Source organism: Myxocyprinus asiaticus, chromosome 1, assembly GCF_019703515.2.
Source record: "Myxocyprinus asiaticus isolate MX2 ecotype Aquarium Trade chromosome 1, UBuf_Myxa_2, whole genome shotgun sequence".
Taxonomy (NCBI): Eukaryota; Metazoa; Chordata; class Actinopteri; order Cypriniformes; family Catostomidae; genus Myxocyprinus; species Myxocyprinus asiaticus.
In genome coordinates, this window is record NC_059344.1 from 46,899,365 (window position 1) to 46,922,723 (window position 23,359).

General features: G+C 38.4%; 1 protein-coding gene across 1 annotated transcript in view; it reads right to left on the minus strand.

The window, feature by feature from the left end:
- Window positions 1-23,359, minus strand: part of LOC127443208 (neural-cadherin-like) — a 379,800-nt gene that overhangs the window by 187,024 nt on the left and 169,417 nt on the right. The window contains exons 7-8 of the mRNA XM_051701811.1: window positions 19,259-19,401; window positions 7,043-7,215 (exon numbers count right to left, since the gene is read on the minus strand). Coding sequence (XP_051557771.1) covers window positions 7,043-7,215; window positions 19,259-19,401 — 316 coding nt within the window. The remainder of the gene's footprint in view (window positions 1-7,042; window positions 7,216-19,258; window positions 19,402-23,359) is intronic.

Genomic DNA, 23,359 nt, shown 5'->3' on the forward strand with positions numbered 1-23,359 from the left:
ATAACACACAATCGGAAAGGCATCTTTAAAAAGACGTTCCGTGTGTGCCGCTCTTTTAGAGAAATATATACTCTTTTGGAGGGAAAAAGCTCTTTCAGAAAATATACTCTCTTGTTTTCTGCCAAGTGCCCAGGGGCGTTCTCTGCAGTGCACCAGTGCAGAGGAGGGAGAAGCCGCTGAAATGCGCCGTCAGATCCAGCAGAGTTGAATGAACAGTAGAATTCAGCTCAATGAGCATGACCGTTCAGCTCCAAAGAGAAAATCTGAATGAGTGATTACATACCAGCTCCTTTTATACCCGTATGTCCGGGGGAGTGGCATGCAACTACCACTCGTCAATTTTCATTGGCCTTTTATCAAAGACCAGAGTTGTCTCGGGCTCCCAAGGGTGACCCCTAGTGTCACTACATCGACACAACGTCGAGTGAGTGACAGATAAGGAACATGTATTTGGAAAAGAGAAAAAAAGCTTGCAGTTGCTTTGATAGCAGAAAGCATTAAAAGGACTCGTTTATGTTTAGGTCTAAGCATTTTCTTGGTGAATTTAAATGTTTAATAACTGGGGTCTCTGATATTTGTAAACAATAAGGTAATATTTAATTAAAAGAAATTATGAGACATTCAATGTCTCCACAAATTTGGACAGTTTTTAAATATTTCTTGTTGCTTAGTACTCTCAAAGACATTATTGGTGAAGCAAAAACGTGTGTGTGAAAAACACTTTGGTGTAAAGTGGCGTCACTTCATAAACTTCAATGTATTCTGCAGTGCTGACGCGAGTCATGTGAAAGACCCTTAACGTGTATAAATATCAGTCACTTTTGCACATTAATTATTGCTCTTCACAATCACAAAAGTGACCGATTACGGTTTCAAAATGGCAAATTTCTCCGAAAGGTGAGGAGTTTGGATCCCTGAATTATTATTATAATTTTTTTTTCATGCATTTATTTATTTTGTGGAATTTGATAATTGGTTGGGAAACACTGTTCTAGAACACAGTCATGATGGGAGAATGGGAGGGAGATTCAGGTGGGAGTTTTCTAAAGAAACTACAACAGAGAAATTCACTGCTTAGTAACAACTCCCCTTTCTCACATAAAGGAACAGAGGAATTTTAGGAAGCTAGAATGGCAGGAAAGAGGAAGAGAAAGAGAATAATAGATGAGAAGTAGGTGAAAATAAGATTTAGCAAGACACGAAAGGAAAAATAGAATGTTTGCAAAGATTAGAGGGAGTGCAAAAGTTTAAAAAAGGGTAAAAATGTCTGAAGTTGAGCTGTGGGGTAAATGCTTTATTAACTGTATTTATTTAATTGAGAGAGGTGGCTCTGAAGTCTTTCAGCTGAGTAAGACCTGCCACCAAAACTAGAGATGTCTTGCATCTCCTTAGATGTTAACTTTCTTTGCACCCTACCAAGTGAAAAACAAGAGAGAAGAGAAGAAAAAGGGGGGTTAGATATAAGCATAAAATGCACCCAGTAAAAGCACCATTGATTTGCATATGTTGCCTGCGCTGGTTTAGCACCTCATTCACTAAAGGAATTATGCATATCAAGCAATCAGCACAAAATATGTGCTGAACGCAATTTGCACGATGCAGTTCCAATCTAGTGGGGCACTTCACATAGACAATATAGACACTTCATATTTCTGGGATTTGGAATGCCAAAGTAAACTATTGTAGGGTAAACTTCTATAGCAGTGAATTTGAGACCACAGCAAATATTATTTTTGCTTACCCACTGGCTCCAACAGCAAAATAAAAAAATAAAAAAAATACTATAATCTCAGTGGAGTTTGTCTTTGGGAGAAATGCCAGCAAAACTACATCAGGTAAGAAACCTATTTGAGTCAAAAGACCAGAGTCTCTAATTTCATCCAATATGCCATTTAGAAAATTTTGCATTATCACATTGAGAATCAGTGGGTTTATCCAAAAGCTGAAAAATGTTGCTTTCAGAGGCTTTATATGGAGTTAGGATGAAAGGTGAATTTTGAACTTTTCTGAGACAAGTGCAGACATAAAGCACACTGGAGGTTAAGCCATTAACTAAATAGGGAGCAAGCGAGCATCCTAAAGCTTTCCTATGCAGCCAAGTGCATTCACTCCTAACATCCTACCAAAAGTTCAGTTTCAGGCTGCAGATGATGTTTGAATCACTCAACAAGTTTGGCAGGCATGGGACAATCAGTACATAGATTCAGAATTTATGATGCTAAATCTTATTTTGACAATGTTGGCAGTGATTGGATGATGCTGGCCATTACTTTGAATCAGAATTAATTATGCTAATTACTGATTGGTAAAATGCTTCAGCACTGGCTATCACTTGTTTGTTTGACAGTGCAAAGAAAGAACACTGACATTTTGTTGCCAAAAACATTGTAACATAAACGTAAAATCAAGTCAAATATTTTATTTTATTTGTATCTTTTTTATTTGTGCTTTTCCCAAGACAAGTTTTTACAAAGCAGTGTTACAGAAAAATAACTGTAATGTCTGTAACGTCTCAAAAACATGAATAACCAACACTTCTGGAAACATAATAAACAATTTGATTTAAAAAAAATACATAAAAAATAAATAAAAAAAATAGACTTTCTATAGCTTGGTATTATTTAAAATTTCACAAATTAGTCCCACTGTCCCCATATGAGGACATACATTTTTAGGAAGACTATTTGCTCTAATATATATATTAGGGCTGTCGATTTAATGCGTTAATTCAGTGAAATTAATTATATAAAAAATAACACATTAAAAAAATAACGCAAGTAATCATGTCCCTGGACCGTGATAAGGAATATTCCTTCCATCTGAGCAATTCAAGCTTGAAGTACCACCTGTTTTCTCCAGGGGGCAGTAAGTGAAACTTCAGCTGTTTGGGCAACGTGGTTATACAGAGAACAAACTACACTCACAGGCAGCAGACAAAAGAGTCTGTGGCTGTGTCTCGTTTGGAAGGCTGTGTCCTCTGGAGGTCACATTTGTCGGCTGCATACGTCATCGAGGCTGTCTCGTTTCATAAAAGCGAGTAGGACACTTTGAATGCAGCCTTCGAATGCAACCTTCTTTCACGGGAATTCGGAGGATGCATGAGGCGTATCCTTTGTGGGCACTCACAACCCACAATTCTTTGCTTCAACGGAAAAACGCCAATTTGCCCGTAAATATGATCAAGTAATATGATTTCCCAAGTTGAAGTACCTCAGTAGATGGGTGCAGAATATATAATATGTATAATTCTATTAATATATAATTAAAATAAAATATTAGACTAAAACTACACCTGTAAAATCTATTTTCTTTTCTGTCTACATCATAATACATTTCCTAAATTTTACCTCATACATTCCCTTCCAAAGGGAATTTGTTACTTTCTCACTCAAAGCACTGGCGCTTGTTAAAGAGTGGCATGCTGTCATAGCAACCATGTTACATACCGTTTCTGTTTGTCCTACGAAGGCCGTCTCATTTGAACGAGACTTGTTTAAAGGAGGACGCTCGGTATACTGCAGCCTTAAAAGGACGCGTCCTACCTAGCATGCATAATGTTAACAAACACAACTTTTGATTTGAGAAATGTATTAGTATATGTTGAAATTGACATTAACTAAGATTAACAAAAGCTGTAAAAGAATTGCGCATTGTTATTTCATGTTAACTAATGTTAACAAATGGAACCTTATTGTAAAGTGGTACCATCTTTCTTAATGCTTTACTCGTGTGCCACAATGATGTAATGCATCTTAATTATCTACATTATATTTTTTTATAATGATTTAAATATAAATATTTATAAGTATTTAATCATTATTTATTGAATTATTGTTATTTGAGGGGCATTCTAAGCAAATATTTATATATGCGATCAATTGCAATTAATCTGTTTAATTAATCAGCATACCATGTATAGCGCTTCACTTTTTCCACATTTTGTTATGTTACAGCCTTATTCCAAAATGGATTAAATTCATTATTTTTCTCAAAATTCTACAAACAATACCCCATAATGACAACATGAAAGAAGTTTATTTGAAATCTTTGCAAATTTATTAAAAATAAAAAACGAAAAAAGAAAAAAGAAAATAAATCACAAGTACATAAGTATTCACAGCCTTTGCTCAATACTTTGTTGAAGCACCTTTGGCACCAATTAGAGCCTCAAGTCTTTTTGAGTATGATGCTACAAGCTTGGCACACCTATTTTTGGGCAGTTTCTCCCATTCTTCTTTGCAGGACCTCTCAAGCTCCATCAGGTTGGATGGGGAGCATCGGTGCACAGCCATTTTCAGATCTCTCCAGAGATGTTCAATCGGGTTCAAGTCTGGGCTCTGGCTGGGCCACTCAAGGACATTCACAGAGTTGTCCCGTAGCCACTCCTTTGTTATCTTGGCTGTGTGCTTAGGGTCGTTGTCCTGTTGGAAGATGAACCTTCGCCCCAGTCTGAGGTCCAGAGCGCTCTGGAGCAGGTTTTCATCAAGGATGTCTCTGTACATTGCTGCATACATCTTTCCCTTGATCCTGACTAGTCTCCCAGTTCCTGCCACTGAAAAACATCCCCACAGCATGATGCTGCCACCACCATGCTTCACTGTAGGGATGGTATTGGCCTGGTGATGAGCGGTGCCTGGTTTCCTCTAGACATGACGCTTGCCATTCAGGCCAAAGAGTTCAATCTTTGTTTCATCAGACCAGAGAATTTTGTTTCTCATGGTCTGAGAGTCCTTCAGGTGCCTTTTGGCAAACTCCAGGCGGGCTGTCATGTGCCTTTTACTGAGGAGTGGCTTCCGTCTGGCCACTCTACCATACAGGCCTGATTGGTGGAGTGCTGCAGAGATGGTTGTTCTTCTGGAAGGTTCTCCTCTCTCCACAGAGAAATGCTGGAGCTCTGTCAGAGTGACCATCGGGTTCTTGGTCACCTCCCTGACTAAGGCTCTTCACCCCCGATCGCTCAGTTTGGCCAGGCGGCCAGCTCTAGGAAGAGTCCTGGTGGTTCCAAACTTCTTCCATTTACAGTTGATGGATGCCACTGTGCTCATTGGGACCTTCAATGCTGCAGAAATTTTTCTGTACCCTTCCCCAGATCTGTGCCTTGATACAATCCTGTCTCGGAGGTCTACAGACAGTTCCTTGGACTTCATGGCTTGGTTTGTGCTCTGACATGCACTGTTAACTGTGGGACCTTATATAGACAGGTGTGTGCCTTTCCAAATCATGTCCAATCAACTGAATTTACCACAGGTGGGCTCCAATCAAGTTGTAGAAACATCTCAACGATGATCAGTGGAAACAGGATGCACCTGAGCTCAATTTTGATTGTCATGGCAAAGGCTGTGAATACTTATGTACATGTGATTTTTTTCGTTTTTTATTTTGAATAAATTTGCAAAGATTTCAAAGAAACTTCTTTCACGTTGTCATTATGGGGTATTGTTTGTAGAATTTTGAGGAAAATAATTAATTTAATCCATTTTGGAATAAGGCTGTAACAAAACAAAATGTGGAAAAAGTGAAGCGCTGTGAATACTTTCCGGGTGCACTGTAGATCATTCCAAATCTGTCTCTTATGAGGCTCCATTTCAGTTAGGATGGTGCCATAGAAGACAGCTGAAGTAGGCAGGAGACAACAAGGCAACTCACTAAGTTTTGGATAGACCTGTTATAAATTTACACTAAATAATAATAATAAAAAAAGTTTACTAGATTTACGCTGCTAAATAAGGTGGAAACACGTCATCACAGTCTGTGAAAAGGTCTGTATAGCGTAGGATGCAGAAGAATACTGCAATCTGGCACACTCTGCTGAATCATCTCTTTGAAATAATGAAAGTGTGCTTGACTGCACCATACAAATACATATATGCTGTGTTATATCACTCTTTTCCATAATTTCATCATTATTGATTAATTACAGCTGCTATGATCAACAGAAATTGTACACAAACATCTCTTTTAAATAAAATCCCGTTTACTGTCTGCGTTCCTCGGGCGGTAAAAAATTTATGATAATTGCACCGGGCAAATAGCACAGATTTTGTTAATAAAATGCAAAAAAAAAAAAAAAAAAAAAAAAAAAACATGGAAAGAAGACATGTTTGCACGGAAAAGAAAGACAATGACTTAGGGGCCGTTCACACAAACACTTTTTTATGTCTGTCTGTTCTGTTTTTCAATCGTTTTACTATGTAAAAAAAATGCATTAGAAGGATATTTTGACCCCTAAATATATACAGTAGAAAACACACAGGAAGAGAGAGAGTAAGGAAAAACAAAATGAGGGTGTGAAAGCTGCAGTAATTACCTAATTATATAAATTTATACAACAGTTAGTTCCGTCCTCGAATCTGATTGGACAAGAGATGTTCCATGAGCACTGATCAGCACTCTGACACTTCACTGTTTGTATCACTCTGCTTTTGTTTTAGGCGTTCTAAAATAAAGTGTAAGAGCAGCGCTGATGTGTAAAAGAACTAGATGTGTGTATTTTCATTTTTCCCTGTGACTATTTTTACACAGAGAAAATAGGATGTATTTAACCAAAATTCCCATTATCTTCAGAAAGCTGACTAACACTACTGCTTGGGAGTCGCAACAGATGCAGGTAATCACACAAGCTCAATCTCTCTCTCTCTCTCTCTCTCTCTCTCTCTCTCTCTCTCTCTCTCTCTCTCTCTCTTTAACACACACACATACATCCTCGTTTCTCCAATAACTTGTTAGAAGCAGCCATTGTTTCTAGTACTGAAGTGACCATATAGAAGGCACTGTGAACTGGAGCAAACCACACACCTGTGACAGTCTTTTGTTTTAGGTCATTTATTTTTTTTTTCTACTTTTTACATCTTTGTATACAAGCAATATCATACCCACAATCGTGCTGTATGACCCTATATCAGCATGGCTGTGAATACCTTTGGTCGAATCACAGCCGTGCTGATGTATAGCCATGTAGCACTCTTGCTCGTGTTATACTGCTTTAATAACTGGTGAGAAAAAAAAGCCAGATATGGACAAATAGATCAATTATTAACAGTACCTTTTCAAACACAGGTTTGTTGTTGTTTACATCATCGACTCCAACGATGACCTGGGCAGTGGCGGAGAGCGACTGTGGGCCACCAGAGGCATTGTCATCTGTTGCTGTTATGTTCAGAATGTACTTTACTCCCTGAAGTTTGGGCGGAGGGCTGGAGCGGAGGCGGATCAGTCCTGTGTGTGGACACAGTCAAAGGTAGCAACATTTAATTGGTCATTACCCTCATCTAAATCCCACTCAAACTCAATTTCAACCTCAGTGACTGCACTAAGTGAATTAGTATCTGAGTTCTCATTAGTTTGGCGCTTTATTAAGAAGATCTTGTCTTAATAAGATACAAATGTGTTTATTAAGGAGAATGAATGAACAGTGTCTATTAGACAGATCTGAACTGTGGCAGGGGCATTTTCTCCAAGAAAGCAATGTCTTCTAAAAATGTGGATGAGAAATAATCAACTGTACAATAATTAAGCAAACAAAAGTATAATAATGTGAGATCAAATATAGTGTAAAGCACTCATTTTTCTAATAACATTATGGAGGCAGTGTCCATTGAAACAGGTAAAATCAGCAGATAACAGGTGAAAAGTAAATTGAGAGGATGCTGTGCCTCCATTGAACTATGACTGGTTGATTGCTCTGTCAAAAGCATAATGCCATCTTGTTGCAAATGAACCTGAATGGGTCAAAATGGGTCAAACTGGTGGAAATAAACACTATTGATAGACTCATAATAGAGTAAACAACTCAACAACTTGGACATCCACACTTAAACAACAACAACAACAACAACAACAAAAGAATGTGGACTTTGCCCTCTCATTTCAGTAGTCCATCACACAACACTGTTTAGCGTGTACTATACATGCACTAACACTAACACTGTGTATGCTACCACAGACTCTCATTTCATATGTAAGGCCCTGTAAATGTGACATGGAACACTTGATGAAAATATACGGGCCCATAAAGACTAATATTTCATTGCTCATTCATAAATCAGAAAGGCTTCATTTGACCTTTAAGGCAATGATGAGCATATTTGACATTCTTGTGGTTTTTACTATATAAAATCCAGTATATATATATATATTTTTTTTATGGCTGAATGTATGTGTAATTATGAATGTGCGAGGGCTGCCGTTATGCCTCATACATTGCATCTTATCTGTGGAGACAGCCGGAGTCAGCTCCTACGTGACCCTCTGCAGTACACTATACAGCGGCATCTCTTTCAGGAGAGCACGATAGACTCTGCTGCATTCAGCTCTGCATTCATAATCTGAAGAGCAGGCTGACTGCTATCTACAGCTCACAACAAAGGGACATTAAAGAAACCAGCACATCAACTGACACAGACTTGGCATGTGTACCCTAGATTCTTGAATTGATTCTAATGCATAAAGCTAGTCCTTTTGTGGCATGACTCAGGGGAAAAAGAACATGTAATCAATTCTAATTCAATCTGAGCAACTCTCCCCGCACTAGCCACCCCCTCAGAATGTTAGTGGGGTCCGCAATGAGTGTGTGTTTATTTATTTTGTGCTATAAGGAGGCTTGTCACAGGTTCTGGCTCTATTCTCTAGACAGTTGCATCTACAGTACTGCAGGCTATGAGGGCCACTGGCTAATATGAGACCACAAACCTTTTTTCAAAACCAGTGAGCGTTTCAAACTGTAAAGAGGCACCACTAACATTACACCCAAAATGATCTAAACACAGATTTAGACAGAATTAAATAAAGTGCTTGAACTGAGATTGAACATATTGGCAGTTCAAGGAATGAAAATCTGTATTATAACCATAATCAGTGTTTGATTTATCTGTCCATGAGCTGGAAGTGCCTACTATGATTAGTATGTAGTACACTGGTGGATTCTAGAACAGGACACATATGGAAGAGGCAGCCAAAACATATCAGTGCACATCAAAGATAGAGAAGATGTTTCTCCAGGGGCATGACAAGCAAATGTCTCTGTACATGAGGGTGGGTTGGGGGCTTGCCAATGGCTCTCTCCTTATGCCATTTTATTTCACTGTCATGCCCCCATATACAAGGCACTGTGAGCTGGGGCAAACCACACACCCCAGTTTCTCCAAAATGTGCAGACTGATCTCACAGTGAAATTGTAAAAAGTAGGTTGAATTTTCTTTACCAAATTTGAAACACTGCCCCCAAGTGGCCAAAGAGAAAAGTGTTGAGCTAGGAGCTAGTCATCTTAATGGCAAAGACTGGTCATTCATAGTGTGAATGTGCAAACAATATCATAAGCATTCCATATAACTGCTTTGAGTGAGTGGCAAGACAAAACAACAGCCCTAAAAACACAAGAAGCCCAATTAAGATATAATGACTAAATAGCAAACGATCCTATGGATAGCAACCTGTGGTCAGATAAGATATCTGAATAATGCTGAATAATAAGCAGGGGGACGTGTTCCTGTCAATGACCCCATTTACATGCACTTAAGAAAACAGTACATTCCAGGTGTTTTGTAAAAAGTGGTGTTCTGAAAGGTTATGTAAATGCGAATGCCATTTTCCTTACGCCATTTAAAGGATCAAGAGAAACTGGTTTAACACACTTACGGTTATGTTTCTCCTGGAGAATGCAACTCACGTGGTACACTGTAGTTTTTTAAAGAGTGCGCATAAAAAAGACCAGATAACTAAACTGACGACATGAAGCGCTATTTCATATCAACAAGTCAATATGAAAAAAGGAAGCCAGCATGCCGAGAATTCAGCATATCTGGGGAGTACAGTGGGAAAAGGGACACTCACACACACATATACACACACAATTTCAATTAGAACACACCAATTTTTAATATTAACTACTGCCCCTCAGATCCCCCTGAAGTGCACTAGGGGAATCCTGGAGTATGACTGTGGCAGGCAGGAGGGTGGAGACGGGCCGGGTCGTGATGCTGCACACCTGGCCCCTAATCAGGCTAATCAAGCCCTCGAGAGGGATAAAGGCGACCTCCTCCCTGCCAAAATGACGTAAGGAAAATGCCAACATCGCAGCAATGTGGCTGAAGGTGTGATAAAATGTTAAGAAAAAAAGCGCAGCAACCGTAGGACATCTGGAAATAATGTGAAGCAAAGGAGATCAAAATATAGAGAAGTCTTCCTCGGATGCCATGTTTTTTTGTTTTTTGTTTTTTATGTACACCAGCACCGTAGGGAAATTAGCATGTAAACACGAACACTGCTTTCACAACAATTCAGGTAGCCATGTAAATGAACTCAATGTATATGTGCACTTTATATGCCAAACAACTCCATTCATTAGTAAAGCATGATAGATGCTATTTCTCTTCAACTGGAGCACTTGTCAGGATAGAAGTGATGAAGTGGCCTAGTCTGATACCACACAGTTTGGCTACACTCGAACAATTCTGTGAGTGGGAGTAGGGAAATATTCTTCCCTCTAGTAATATATGGCTGGCAGAAATGTATCAGCTTTAGAAAAACAAAAGGCGCTCCTACAAAGTATTAATTCATGTCGGTGATATTTTATCCAAACCAGTTATTGTTGTTTTTGTTTTTTTTTTGTTGGCTTCAACTTCATTTTTTCTTAGATATGGCAAGGTAAGCTACAGCTTGTAAATAAAAATGGATAATGTCATTTATTTTCTGGGCTCCAATGAAACAAATAGTGAACATTTGGAGTGTTTGGGGTGGTGAGTGTTTATACCTGATGAAAACTTACTACAATGAACAAAGAATTCATTCCAAACTATGGACACTGAACACAGATTGGAGGGCAGAGATTACTGTGACCACCACATAGTCATAATGCAAATAATGTGAGAAAATTAACACCTCTTATGATATAAATAGGACACATTAACAGATTTACAGTATTTCTAATGAAACTATATAAAAGTAAATATATAAAATATTTTGACTGTGAGACTGTTCACATATTTACGTGGAGAAAAAAAAGAATAATAATAATATGTATTTTGTTTTATGGCTTGCCTGATACATTAAGTATGTCTTACTTATGGTATATAATTTCACAATTTATATGCTTTAATACAATGTTAACAGTCTGCCAGCCAAACATCTTCCTGGTAGTCTTTTCTTTTTCATAATGCATTTCTCCACTGCAGTGCATAAGGATGATAGAGCTTTGTTTAACATGGTGCCTTTTAACAGAACAAAGAACAAAGGGAAAATCAAAACACTACAAATAAAAGAGGAAAATAAGAACGCATGACAGGTGCTGTGCACCGGCGATGGTCTGTCTGATTATCAGCGTAAACACTCCGCCGTCGTGCAGGTAAATACATCCTTCACAGACCAGATGTGGTCTTTGTATTTATGTCTTTCATACAAAAGGCCTGATCATCTTATTGACTCTGCTGTTTGAATTCTTAAAGGGGTATTAAATCAAACAGAATGCATTCCTCTGTGAGTTACAGTAAATTAACAATGAGCATCCAGTGCTTGGGCCTTGCTTCATCCAACAAAAATGATCTAATGGAGGAGAGGCTCTAATGAATGATAGAGGGAATTTCAGGAGAGGCAGAGATCTGACGAACTGTATAGAAGGGCAATAAAAGAATGCTTTGATCTTTAGAGGAGAAAAGAAGAGGAATATGTAGGGAGGGGAATCAACAGAGACACTTTTCAAGGAACTGAGGTGTTTCCAGTGAAGCGCTACATGTATGAATCACCTGACTGGAGCACTAAACTGGAGCACTGTGAATGTAAGCAACAAACATAGTTTGTGAGATGGACATATGGAGTAAGCAACAGAGGACAAATCTGCTTCAGTTAAAACACAATCAACACAGACATCACGTCTAGCTACTTCACAAAATATTTGGTAATTAAGTCTTAAGTTCTTCAGTTTACCTTGTTACTTAAAATGTGTATTTAGGTGGCAATAAATATTATATTTACTGAGCCATTACTAAATTTCTCCAGTCTCTTATTTTAATAAGAATTAATAATAATAATAATAAAAACAACATTAAAATGAAATGTTTACATTACTTGATACTGTAAGTAAATCAAAGTTGGCCCATGCCCTGTGAACAACTCTGTAGATTATACCTTTTTAAAACATTAAGGGACACATTGTGCCTGTCCTGTACTTATACATGGTTTCTAAAGGACACGTTAATAATTAAATAAAGAGTGTAACAACCAAATCCTAACATTTCTGTCATTTTGTGGGTGCTGTAACTAATTTGACAAAAGAAACTGGTTACAATATGTATAATTAGACAAGATGTTATATATAAAGGATTTACATTGTTAAATGTATCAAAATCTACAGAGGATCTAATTTTGAATTTGTGAAAGCAGCCATGAGCTCTTTGTTTATGTGATGTGGAAGAAATAAACAGAATGTGATCAATTAATATTTTCAACCATTCACTTGAATACAGTAAAAGGAAATGTATACAGTACTTACTGGGTGAGCAGGCATTTTTAGGTCACCTAAAGATTATGACGAAATGCACTGATGTTTCTGTACTGCTCAAGTGTTTGTTTGGTGATATTTCTGCTTTTTGTGCACATCCCTGAAATTCTTGACCAAGACGAAGAGCGTTCATGACTGGTTAAAACTAATCCTGTGTGTGGTTTGAAAGTGATTAATAAATGTTCCTCAAAAAACTAATATATATATATATATATATATATATATACACACACACACACACACACACACACACACACATACACACACTACCGGTCAAAAGTTTTGAAACACTTACTCATTCTTTATTATAATGTTTTTTTTTTTTTTTTCCACCTTTAAAATAACAGTAAAGTCATCAAAACTATGGAATAACATAAATGGAACTATGGGAATTATGTTGTGACTAAACAAAATCTAAAATAAATCAAAACTGAGTTATATTTTAGCATCTTCAAAGTAGTCACCCTTTGCCTAGAATTTGCAGACATGTACTCTTGACATTTTCTCAACCAACTTCTTGAGGTATCACCCTGGGATGCTTTTTAAACAGTATTGAAGGAGTTCCCATCTATGTTGGGCACTTATTGGCTACTTTCCTTTATTATTTGTTCCAAGTCATCAATTTCAAAAACTTTTTTTTTTTAATACAATTTTCGTTTTATAATGAAATTAAGTAAAATGGTGGCACAATTATATTTTTGTCTACAGAACTAATTTCAAACATTTAAGCGTACGCCTTCAGATCAAAAGATTTTTAAGATCATGAGAAACATTTCAGTCAAGTGTTTCAAAACTTTTGACCGGTAGTGTATATATATATATATTTCCAGGCTCAAGCGGAGGACCGGCAGGTGTTACAGAGCTTGGTACAACAGGAAAGGTCTTCAGCCATGACCCCGGATTCCCTTATGGCAGTGCCTCATGCTCACGATCATGAAGATCATGAAGACCCGGAGGCTTTCCTTGAGTTCTTTGAGTGGATGGCTGAAGCATGGAAATGGCTGAGCACCCAGTGGGCGGTCCACCTACTGCTGCTGTTGTGCGGAGAAGCCCAACTCGCGGCCCAACAACTTCCTGCGGCAAACCTCCTGGTGTACGATGACGTGAAACGAGCCATCTTGCAATGGGTTGGCCGCAGCGCAGAACAACACTGCCTGTGCTTCCGCTTGCTGAATCTTGGCGAGCTTAGCCACCCGTTTGTCTTTTCCCAACAGCTCTGTGACTCCTGTCGGCGGTGGCTGCTGGCAGTCGAACGCGACACCGTGGCAGTGATCAACCTGGTGATACTGGAGCAGTTTATCAACCGGCTACCAAAAGGGACAGCGGAGTGGATCCAGTACCACTGACCGATGGGGCGGTCCAGCTGGCAGAGGAACATATGGTGGCGTATTTGGGGGACAGTGAGCCCTGTTCTTCTCTCTCTCTCTCTCTCTCTCTCTCTCCCTCTCCCTCTCTCTCTCCTCCCTCCCCCTCTCCTTCCCCTTGTCCTGTTCCTATTCCTTGGAAACGGGGAACTAAGACCCCAAAACTGGTTCCCCAGTCCCGTGGACCTTTCAACCCACCGGTTTTTGACACCGGTGAATGCAACAGATAGAGGCAGAACACGTCAGATTTACCACCTCAACCTCCTAAAACCGTGAAGAGAGGTGGTCCCCGTGACTTTGGCAATGGTGGTTCCAGAGAGGGAGGAGCTCGAACCGGATGTGAACTTAAAAGTCACCGATCGAGTCACCCCAGCCACTTATGGAGACCTCATCGCACCATCCAGAGTCACGGAGGTTGCCAAGTTGCAAGGATAATTCTCAGACATATTCTTGCCTCTTCCCGGACGTACGAATCTCATAGAGCACCATATCGAGAAGACCCCAGTACGTAGTCATCCCTACCATTTACCTGAGCACAAAGAAAGTGGTTTGGGAAGAATTAATGCTGGACTTGAGGGTAATAAAAGAATCCCACAGTGACTGGGCCAGCCCGGTGAATTTGGTTCCTAAGGGCAACAGCGTGGTCCAGTTCTGTGTGGATTATAGAAAAGTCAATGCAGTGTCTAAACTTGATGCGTAACCCATGCCTCGGATTGATGAAATGCTCGATCGGTTAGGTGCGGCTTGCTTTTATTCAACACTGGATTTAACTAAGGGATATTGCCAGATCCTCTTAACTCCATTTTCCCATGAAAAGATGGCATTTTCAACACTGTTTGGATTACACCAATACGTGACGCTTCCATTCGGTTTGTTTGGGGCAGCGGCGACGTTTCAGCAGCTCATGGACAGAATCCTCAGACCTCACGCTGCTTATGCTGCAGCCTATCTGAATGACATCATTATTTTCAGTAATGATTTGCTGCGGCATCTGAGGGCTGTCCTGAGATCATTGAGATGGGCGGGACTCATGGTAAACCCAAAGAAGTGCGCAATTGGGCGGGTGGAATTACAGTATCTGGGATTTTACTTGGGTCATGGGCAGGTTTGGCCCCAAATTGATAAGACCGCAGCGATTGCAGCCTGCCCGAGACCTAAAACCAAAAAGGAGGTGAGTTCCTGGGGCTGGCTGGCTATTATCACAGGTTTGTGCCTAATTATTCGACCGTCACCAGCCCACTGTTAAAAGGGGGTAACAGATCCGGTCCAGTGGAAGGAGCCATGTCAGCAGGCGTTCAAACGGGTGAAGGGTACACTTTGAGGTGGGCCATTATTGCTCTCTCCTTACTTCACTCTCAACTTTATCTTGTAGACAGATGCATCGGAAAGGAGGGTGGGAGAGGTACTGTCCCAGATGTTGGAGGGGGTGGAGCGCCCCATGCTGTACATCAGTCGGAAGCTCTCACTGAGGGAGAGTTCCTTCAAAGAGAGTTTGTAACATGTCACACCACAACTGTTACCACAAGGATCTATTTCTAGTTGGTATACCCCATATTTTTATTTTTATTTTTTGGTTGGTGTAACATATATTTGTGTAATTTGTCAGGTTGATTTAGTCTTTTTTTATTAATTTATTTTTTCTGGTTACCTCACAATTGTTTTGTTTTTTTTAAATTGTATCTTTGGCTCAATATTAAAAACTTCCACCCATAGTGGAATCTGAAATTCTTGTATGTAGTCGACTGTTACAACAGATGCTGCTGTTAACCTCACTTGCTCTCTCTACAGTTGTGGATTTCACAGTTAACCAGATGTTCACACCATACTTTGTGCATCTTCAATTAACCCTTACAGACTGTTAAGGTTAAAGACTTCTTTTCCAGTTGGGATAGATGCTCTGACACATTGAAACATGATGCTCATGCAGGCAATTTGATTTCCAGTTCCATTGCTCCCAATTCTCCACATAATTTCCTGTCTTATCCATACTGTTCATTAAGAAATACAATTTGCCCAAACAAAGCACCTGTTGATATCGGCAGTGGCACAGCAGTCTATGCACTTTCCTGTTTTGTCAGTTATACTGAAAAATGTGCTTCATGTGGTAACCTCTAAAGACATCAAATACACCAACAAAAGTAAATTTTTAAGGGTCAGGTCAGAAGTTGCTTCTTTATGTAACAACATGCTTACTTTTACCAGTGTGTGGAGTTGCAACTGGGACACAAGCTTGAGTCTGGCTTGCATCACATCTCAGTCCCATTGTCCCACCCCCTCTCTCTCACTACTTTCTTGTCTCTGTACTATCCAATGAAGAAATAAAAATCCCATAAATAAATTAAATATCAAAACACTCTTTTGGCATCCAAGATATGTTCAGGTTTAAAGTTGAAAAGCCGAAGAATAAAGACTTGGTGTGAAACTACATGTAACCTTGTGCGAGCCAGCGTCCACGTGTGGATGTTGTATTTTGGCTTTGCTATATGCAACGCATAATTTAAATTAAAACCAGCTGAATACTGTTCATGTGACACAACAGCATGACGTTGATTTACAGGAAGTTCTGCTACTGGTACAGTGCCAACAAAAGTGCCTCTGGTAAAAAACCTCTTTAAGTTTTTTGATTGAAACCTGTTTGGTTGTAAAAAGTAGCGTATCTAGTTTCATTTTGTTTGCGGCTTTAAAAATCTGTTCATTTTCCCTGCGTCAGCATGCTGATAAACATAATGTCCACATATGTGGAAATTAAGACTGCTTTCCATCAAAAGTTGAAAAAAACATGTTAGTTATTTTGAATATTTTTCAACATTAACACATCTGTGGGTCAATTCACTTCATTTTAATATATATATATTTTATTGTTTTATTTTGTTATCACTGTACAATACGGTTCTATTCATTAACATTAGTAAATGCATTCTTATATATTTACTATGCATTTTCACATTGAGAATAAATGTATTCATGCAAAAGCTGAAAAAAATGTTGCTTTCAGAGGCTTTATATGGAGTTAGGATGAAAATAAGGTGCATTTTTAACTGTTCTGAGACCATTGCAGACAGGCACCACACTGGAGGTTAAATCATTCACTAAACAGGGAGCAAGGGAGCAAGGGTGCATCCTATAGCTTTCTATGCAGCTAAGACATGATTGGCAGACATGGGACAATGATAATCAGCACATAGATTCAGAATTTTATAAAGTATAATTTTATTTTACCATGGTTGGCAGTGATTTGATGATGCTTGCCATTACTTTGAATAAGAATTATTACAACCCCAATTCCAAAAAGCTGGGACAGTATGAAAAATGCTAATCAAAACAAAAAGTAGTGATTTCTAAATTATATTCACCCTATGCTATACTGAAAACACTACAACTACACATTTTATGATGTTTTACCTTGTTAGTTTCATATTTTTTATTTTTTTTATATATGTATTTTTTATGTACAGTAATTTCAAATCAGATGATTGCAACACGCTCCAAAAAAGTTGAGACAGGGGCAATTTAAGACTAATAACAATTTGACGAGTTAAAATAACAAGACAATATGAAACAGGAGATGTTAAACAGGTGAGGCAATAAAGTATATAATGAGCCTCCAAAAATAGCCTAGTCCTTCAAGAGCAAGGATCATTCGAGACTTGTCAATTTGCAAACAGATGCTTTAGCAAATAATCCAGCACTTTGAGAACAATGTTCCCCAAAAACAAATTGGAAGGATTTTGGGCATTTCCTCTACAGTGCACAATACAGTATAGTTAAAAGATTCAAGGAATCTGGTCAAATCTCCGTGCAAAAAGGGCAAGAAGAAAACCACTTCTGAATGCATGTGATCTCTGATCCTTCAGACATCACTGTCTTAAAAAACATCAATCATCTGTAATATATATCATGAAGATGGGCTTGGGATTACTCTAGTAAACCTTTGTTAGTTAACACCATTCACCACTGCATCCACAGATGCAAGTTAAGACTTTACTAAGACTTTTCTGCAAAGCAGAAGCCCTACATCAACACCGTCCAGAAGCGCTGCCAACTTCTCTGGGCTCGGTCTCATCTTAGATGGAGAGTAGAACAGTGGAACCGTGTTTTTTGGCCTGATGAGTCCACATTTCAAATAGTTTTTGAAAAACAAAGCTGTCATGTTCTCCGGGCCAAAGAGTAAAAGGACCATCCAAGCTGTTATTAGCGTCAGGTCCAAAAGCCAGTGTCTGTATGGGCCAGGGGTGTGTCAGTGCCCATGGCATGGGTAACCTGCACATTTGTGAGGGCACTATTAATGCAGACAGCTATGTAAAAATCTTGGAGCAGCATATACTGCCATCCAGCACGTCTTTTCCAGGGATGTCCAGGCATTTTCAGCAGGACAACTTCAAACCACATACTAGCCGAATAAGCAGAAAGTGCGGGTGCTAGATTGGCCTGCCTGCAGTCATGACCATCTCCAATTGAGAATGTGTGGTGCATTAAGAAGCGCACAATACGGCAACGAAGACCCAGTACAATTGTGCAGCTGAAGACCTGCATAATGGATAAATGCCACTTTTTAAACTTAACAAGCTTGTGTCTTCAGTACCTAAATGCTTAATAAATGTTATTAGAAGAAATGGTGATGTTTCACACTGGTAAACACTCGACTGTCCCAATTTTTTTGGAGTGTGTTGCAATCATCTGATTTGAAATTACTGTACATTAAAAAAAAACAAAACAAAAAACAATGAAATTTACAAGGTAAAACATCATATAATATTTAGTTGTAGTGTTTTCAATATAGCAAAGGGTGAATATTATTTACAAATAACTCCTTTTTGATTTTATTTTCATTTTGCATACTGTCCCAACTTTTTGGGAATTGGGGTTGTAATTCAGCTATATAGAAAATCAACTTTAATGTCTATAACGCCTAAAAAACATGAATAAACAACACTCCTGGACACATAATAAACTATTTGATTAAAAAAATATATATTTATTAATTTCTATAGCTTGGTATTATTTAAAATTGCATAATGTAGTCCCGCTGTCCACATATGTGGACATCAGTTTTTAGGAAAACTATTTGCTCAAGAAAAAAACCCAAAGAAAAGCATTTTTTTTTTTTTTTTTTTTTTTTTTTTTTTGGTTTGTTTGTTAGGTCCTACTAGTTTCAAATCAAAAAGGGAAATGCAAAATGCACACAGCATTCACATGAGGGTCTCAGGAGGTAAATTAGTATTTGTTATTAAAACCTTATTAATAGTTAAACTACTAATGTACAATATGATGCAACTTAATGTATTGTAAAGAGTTTGAAAGAAACAGTGAATTAAGGCTTTTCTTCAGGATAGTTCCTTAGTGAATGCTCGTGCACCCAGAAATGGCTGAAGAGAGATTAAGGGAGAGAGAAAAGATGTCTCACCTTTCTGACTGTCGATGACAAAGTTGCCCTCCTCATTGCCAGCGGCAATTTTATATGTGATCCCATCTCCGTCTGGATCCTTAGCCAGCACTGTTGCAATCAGAGTGTTGGGCCCTGCATCCTCAGAGACAAAGGTCCGATACCTGTTTTTGCGAACACACACCCACACACAAATTTCAGGATTTCTTCCTTTTTTTTAAATGCAAAAACACCATGTGGTCATAACAGCAACACTAACACATTAGTGTCTATATGTTTATGTGGGCTTATTATGAGACAGAGGCGGTGTGTCTGAGGAGGCAATCAATGACTCTGCATGGTTAAATTAAAGCTGCAAGCATAATGATGGCCGTGCCTGTGACCATCATTATATTTAAAGTGTTTACCAAGGATTTGTTGACTCATAGGGTGAAAAGAAAGTTGCTTGTATTAACTGGAAGGAAATACCAGTGCTTACAAGAAAAAAATGGTGTTAATTTTTTAGGAAAGCTTCAGTTTCTGTAGCAAATTAAATGCTGCATCAGTGCTGCTTTGTTGTTATCATGAAACTCAGTGCATATTTTGTTTTCTGTCGGCAGTGTATGAGAATTGATATGTAACACTATCTTTGCAGTATAAAGGGTTAAATAGATGGAAGAAAGAAAAATCACAGTTAAGTATTTTAATAGATATAAGAAAGGAGACCATTTGGAACTGGTATGAAAATATGAAGTCAGACTCATCACTATTAGTTAGATTTGGAATGACAAATGTTAAACATTAACATAAATCAATGGGAGATTTTTAAACTTTAATCTTAAATTCTTAATCCTTATATATAGCACATCAAAGGCTGAAATTATCTACAAAACATGGTTTGACTCCATGTCTGTTCATTTTGCAGTTCAAAAGAAGAAAAAGAAGAGGAGGAGGAGATGATGATGATGAGAGAGCACTGAAAGGCAAAAAGAGCATAGGTTGGTGTTACATTTTCCCTAATCTACACACACAATGAAAAAAAAAAAAAACTGATTTGTTGGCTCAACAACCATAACATATGAAAATAAATAGCTTCTATTCAGAAATGTACATACTATCAAAAGTTTTGCTTTACTTAATTTCCATTTATTTGTATAATACAAAATAGCAATTTTAAGGTGAACTTAGAATGATAAATACAGTAAATGAATAATTGTGAGTTCCTTGAACTTTTTTGGCTTAAAATACCTCAAATTAAGGTTTTAAGTACTACTAACTCAAACGACCAAGTACAGAACTGAGGTTGTGGGGAAAACCCATAGGCACCTGTGCTTGAATAATTTAAGCATGTTTGTTTAGTCAAAAAAAGGACTTATGTGGTCATTTAATTAGTTGTTATTAAGAATTCACAGAGATTTTAGCTCTTATTAGTATTATTGATGTTGTTTTACAGTAAATAGCTGTTTCGCAAAAAGTAACTATTAGGGTGATTAGTGTTCCCTTTGGTGAAGTGGGATCTGTTCAGTCCACCTAATTTTTCCTTTTGCATGTAAACATTCATTTCTGAAGTGAAGCTTTATGTGCGCTTCTTTGGGGAAAAACGTTTAATGACTGACCTCAGTCATTATTTTCTTTACAGTCCATTAAGTTAGGTAGAAACAATGATATAAATGTTCAATTGAAACAACTTGATTTTAGTTGTAAAATTTTATTCACGTGAAATATTTAAGTAAATCGAACACATTTAGTTTTTTCAGTGCACACAAGACTATTATAATACTTGTCATAGTGCACACTTTTAACTGCATACTGTATCTGGCAAACATAATTGGAAGTCTTTAATTCCATCTGTAATTCATGTCTTAGAAAACAGAAGATGAAAAGAGAAAAACAGGATGCCCTGTTAAAGCTGTTTACCATTAACCTCTGCAATATGTTCAGAAAATGAATCAAATCAAGTTGAAGTAATCAGATCCAGTATGTTTAAACTAAAAATAATGTTTGAATTCTATGTTTAAGTGGACAAACAAAGAGCCATAATGAAGCTTCATACACTGACTACGGTTACATGGAAAGTGGCTTATTGCGAGAAAGCATGTTATGAATTCTTTCTGCTGTGTTGACATGTTGTTGGGATCCATCCTATGATGTTTGTTTTCCTGGTCTGTTCCACGCACACATACTTTTCAAACACCCATCAGAATGCTGCTTATGCGTTTACATGACCAGAATAAGCTGAGTTCTCCAGGAGAAATGTAGGTATGTTAAACCACTTTCTCTAAATCAGCTTTATTGTTTACATGACGTGCTAAAACCCTGGAATAAACTGTTTCCTTAAGTGCATGTAAACGTGGTCAGTGGGGGCTTTTTACAGTATATGAGAGTGACCTAAAGAGACTGACAGCTCTGACCACTGTCATAGCTGGTGACTCGAACCTCTGACCTCCAGCTGTAGTGCAAGCACACACAAAAAAACACAAATGCATGCACAAAACAGTGTCATCTTATTAGTATTCGAAGACATTTGTACGTAAAGTTTGGCTCAAGCACAATTTTCCTACATTTGCATACACAAATGTAAACTCTGTTAAAAGGATAGCTCACCCAAAAAATTATAATTCTCTCAAACTCATATGACTTTCTCTCATCTGCAGAACAAAGATATTTTGAAGGTTGTATGATGTGTTTTTGTCCATACAATGTCAATGTCAATGGGGTCCAAAACATAAAGGTGGCATAAAAGTAATCCATATGACCCAAGTGGTTTAATCTATGTCTTCTCTTTCTCTTCGGGGGAGAAACAGACCAAAATTTGAGACCCCCCCCCCACCCAATTGTTTCATGATAGATTTCCCACCTAAGAAGAAACAGTTGAACTTGTGTGCTCAAGGGGCTGTTAGCACACAAAGCCAACACATTTCATGCTAAGCTTTTCTTGCCAAAACCGCGCTCACACTTCATCACATCTGAAACAATGCTGTCAATGGAACAACACCTCATGGCGACAACACAAACCGTGCCTCCACATATGCACAGCACGTTGTCTTTTGAGAAGAGAAAGCACTGTCACACTGCCATATACATCCATACTCACGAGTCACCATTCATTATTGTTCTGCCACAAAGTTTTCATTTATGTCACAGGCAGCAATGGTGGATTGTTTGTTAAGGCAGACTGCGAGACGTGTTCTCTTTATCCGAGTGGGATGGTGATGATCCATCACAGCGGCTAAAGGTCAACTGCCATGATACCAGACTGATTATGTGTTTAGATTATGAGTTAAGAATTACTTGAAATTATTGAGCAAAAATTGATGCAATTGTACAAGCTGTGCATACTAATTCCTCTATGAAACCTCAAGATGGAATGAGAGGCAGTTTGGCTACATCTGTTCATAAATAAACAAGTAGTCAAAAGCCAATGAGGCATCCAAAGGTAGAACTTCTGTAAAACTGAAGCAAACATAAATCAAGAGTGCTGGTAAACAAAGTTTTCTTAGACTGCCACAGCCACTGATCATCAAGTTCTCTTTCACCAGAGCGTGTGAATCTGAATGTCTGGGTTAAGAAGGTGGCGGACAACTGAAGCATGGAAACATTTGACTTTCCGTCAGAGCAAGTTCAGACCAATTGAAAAGTCAGCTTTATAGAACAAAGCAACACTATCAGTCTCTGTCACTCACAAGAAGATTGCAGATATGAAAGTGGGAGAAAGTAAAAGGGACGCTACAATGTGATGGAATGAAGAAGACAGATGGAGAGAGATGGAAATCAAAAGGAAAGATTGAAACTAAAAGATAAGGAGATATGAAAGCTTGAGACTGATGAGGGGACACCAATCAGAGGACAGGAAGTGACAGAGATAGAGACAGACAGAATGACAGAGGGTAAGAGAGTTTGAGCCCATCATCCTACTCTGATAGATTGATGACTAACAGAGGGAAGGTGACAGGCGTTTCATGTAGGTGATTTATGTCATCCATAGAGACACCATTGCTCGCACTGTCTCGCCCTGTCATTGCACCCCAGTGCTGACACATGCGTGACATCCGCGACCTATAATCTGTTAGATGTCTGAAAGATCTGAGATCACTCGCACACACACAAACAGAGATCCTTCCTGCACACCCACAGATTTGCTCT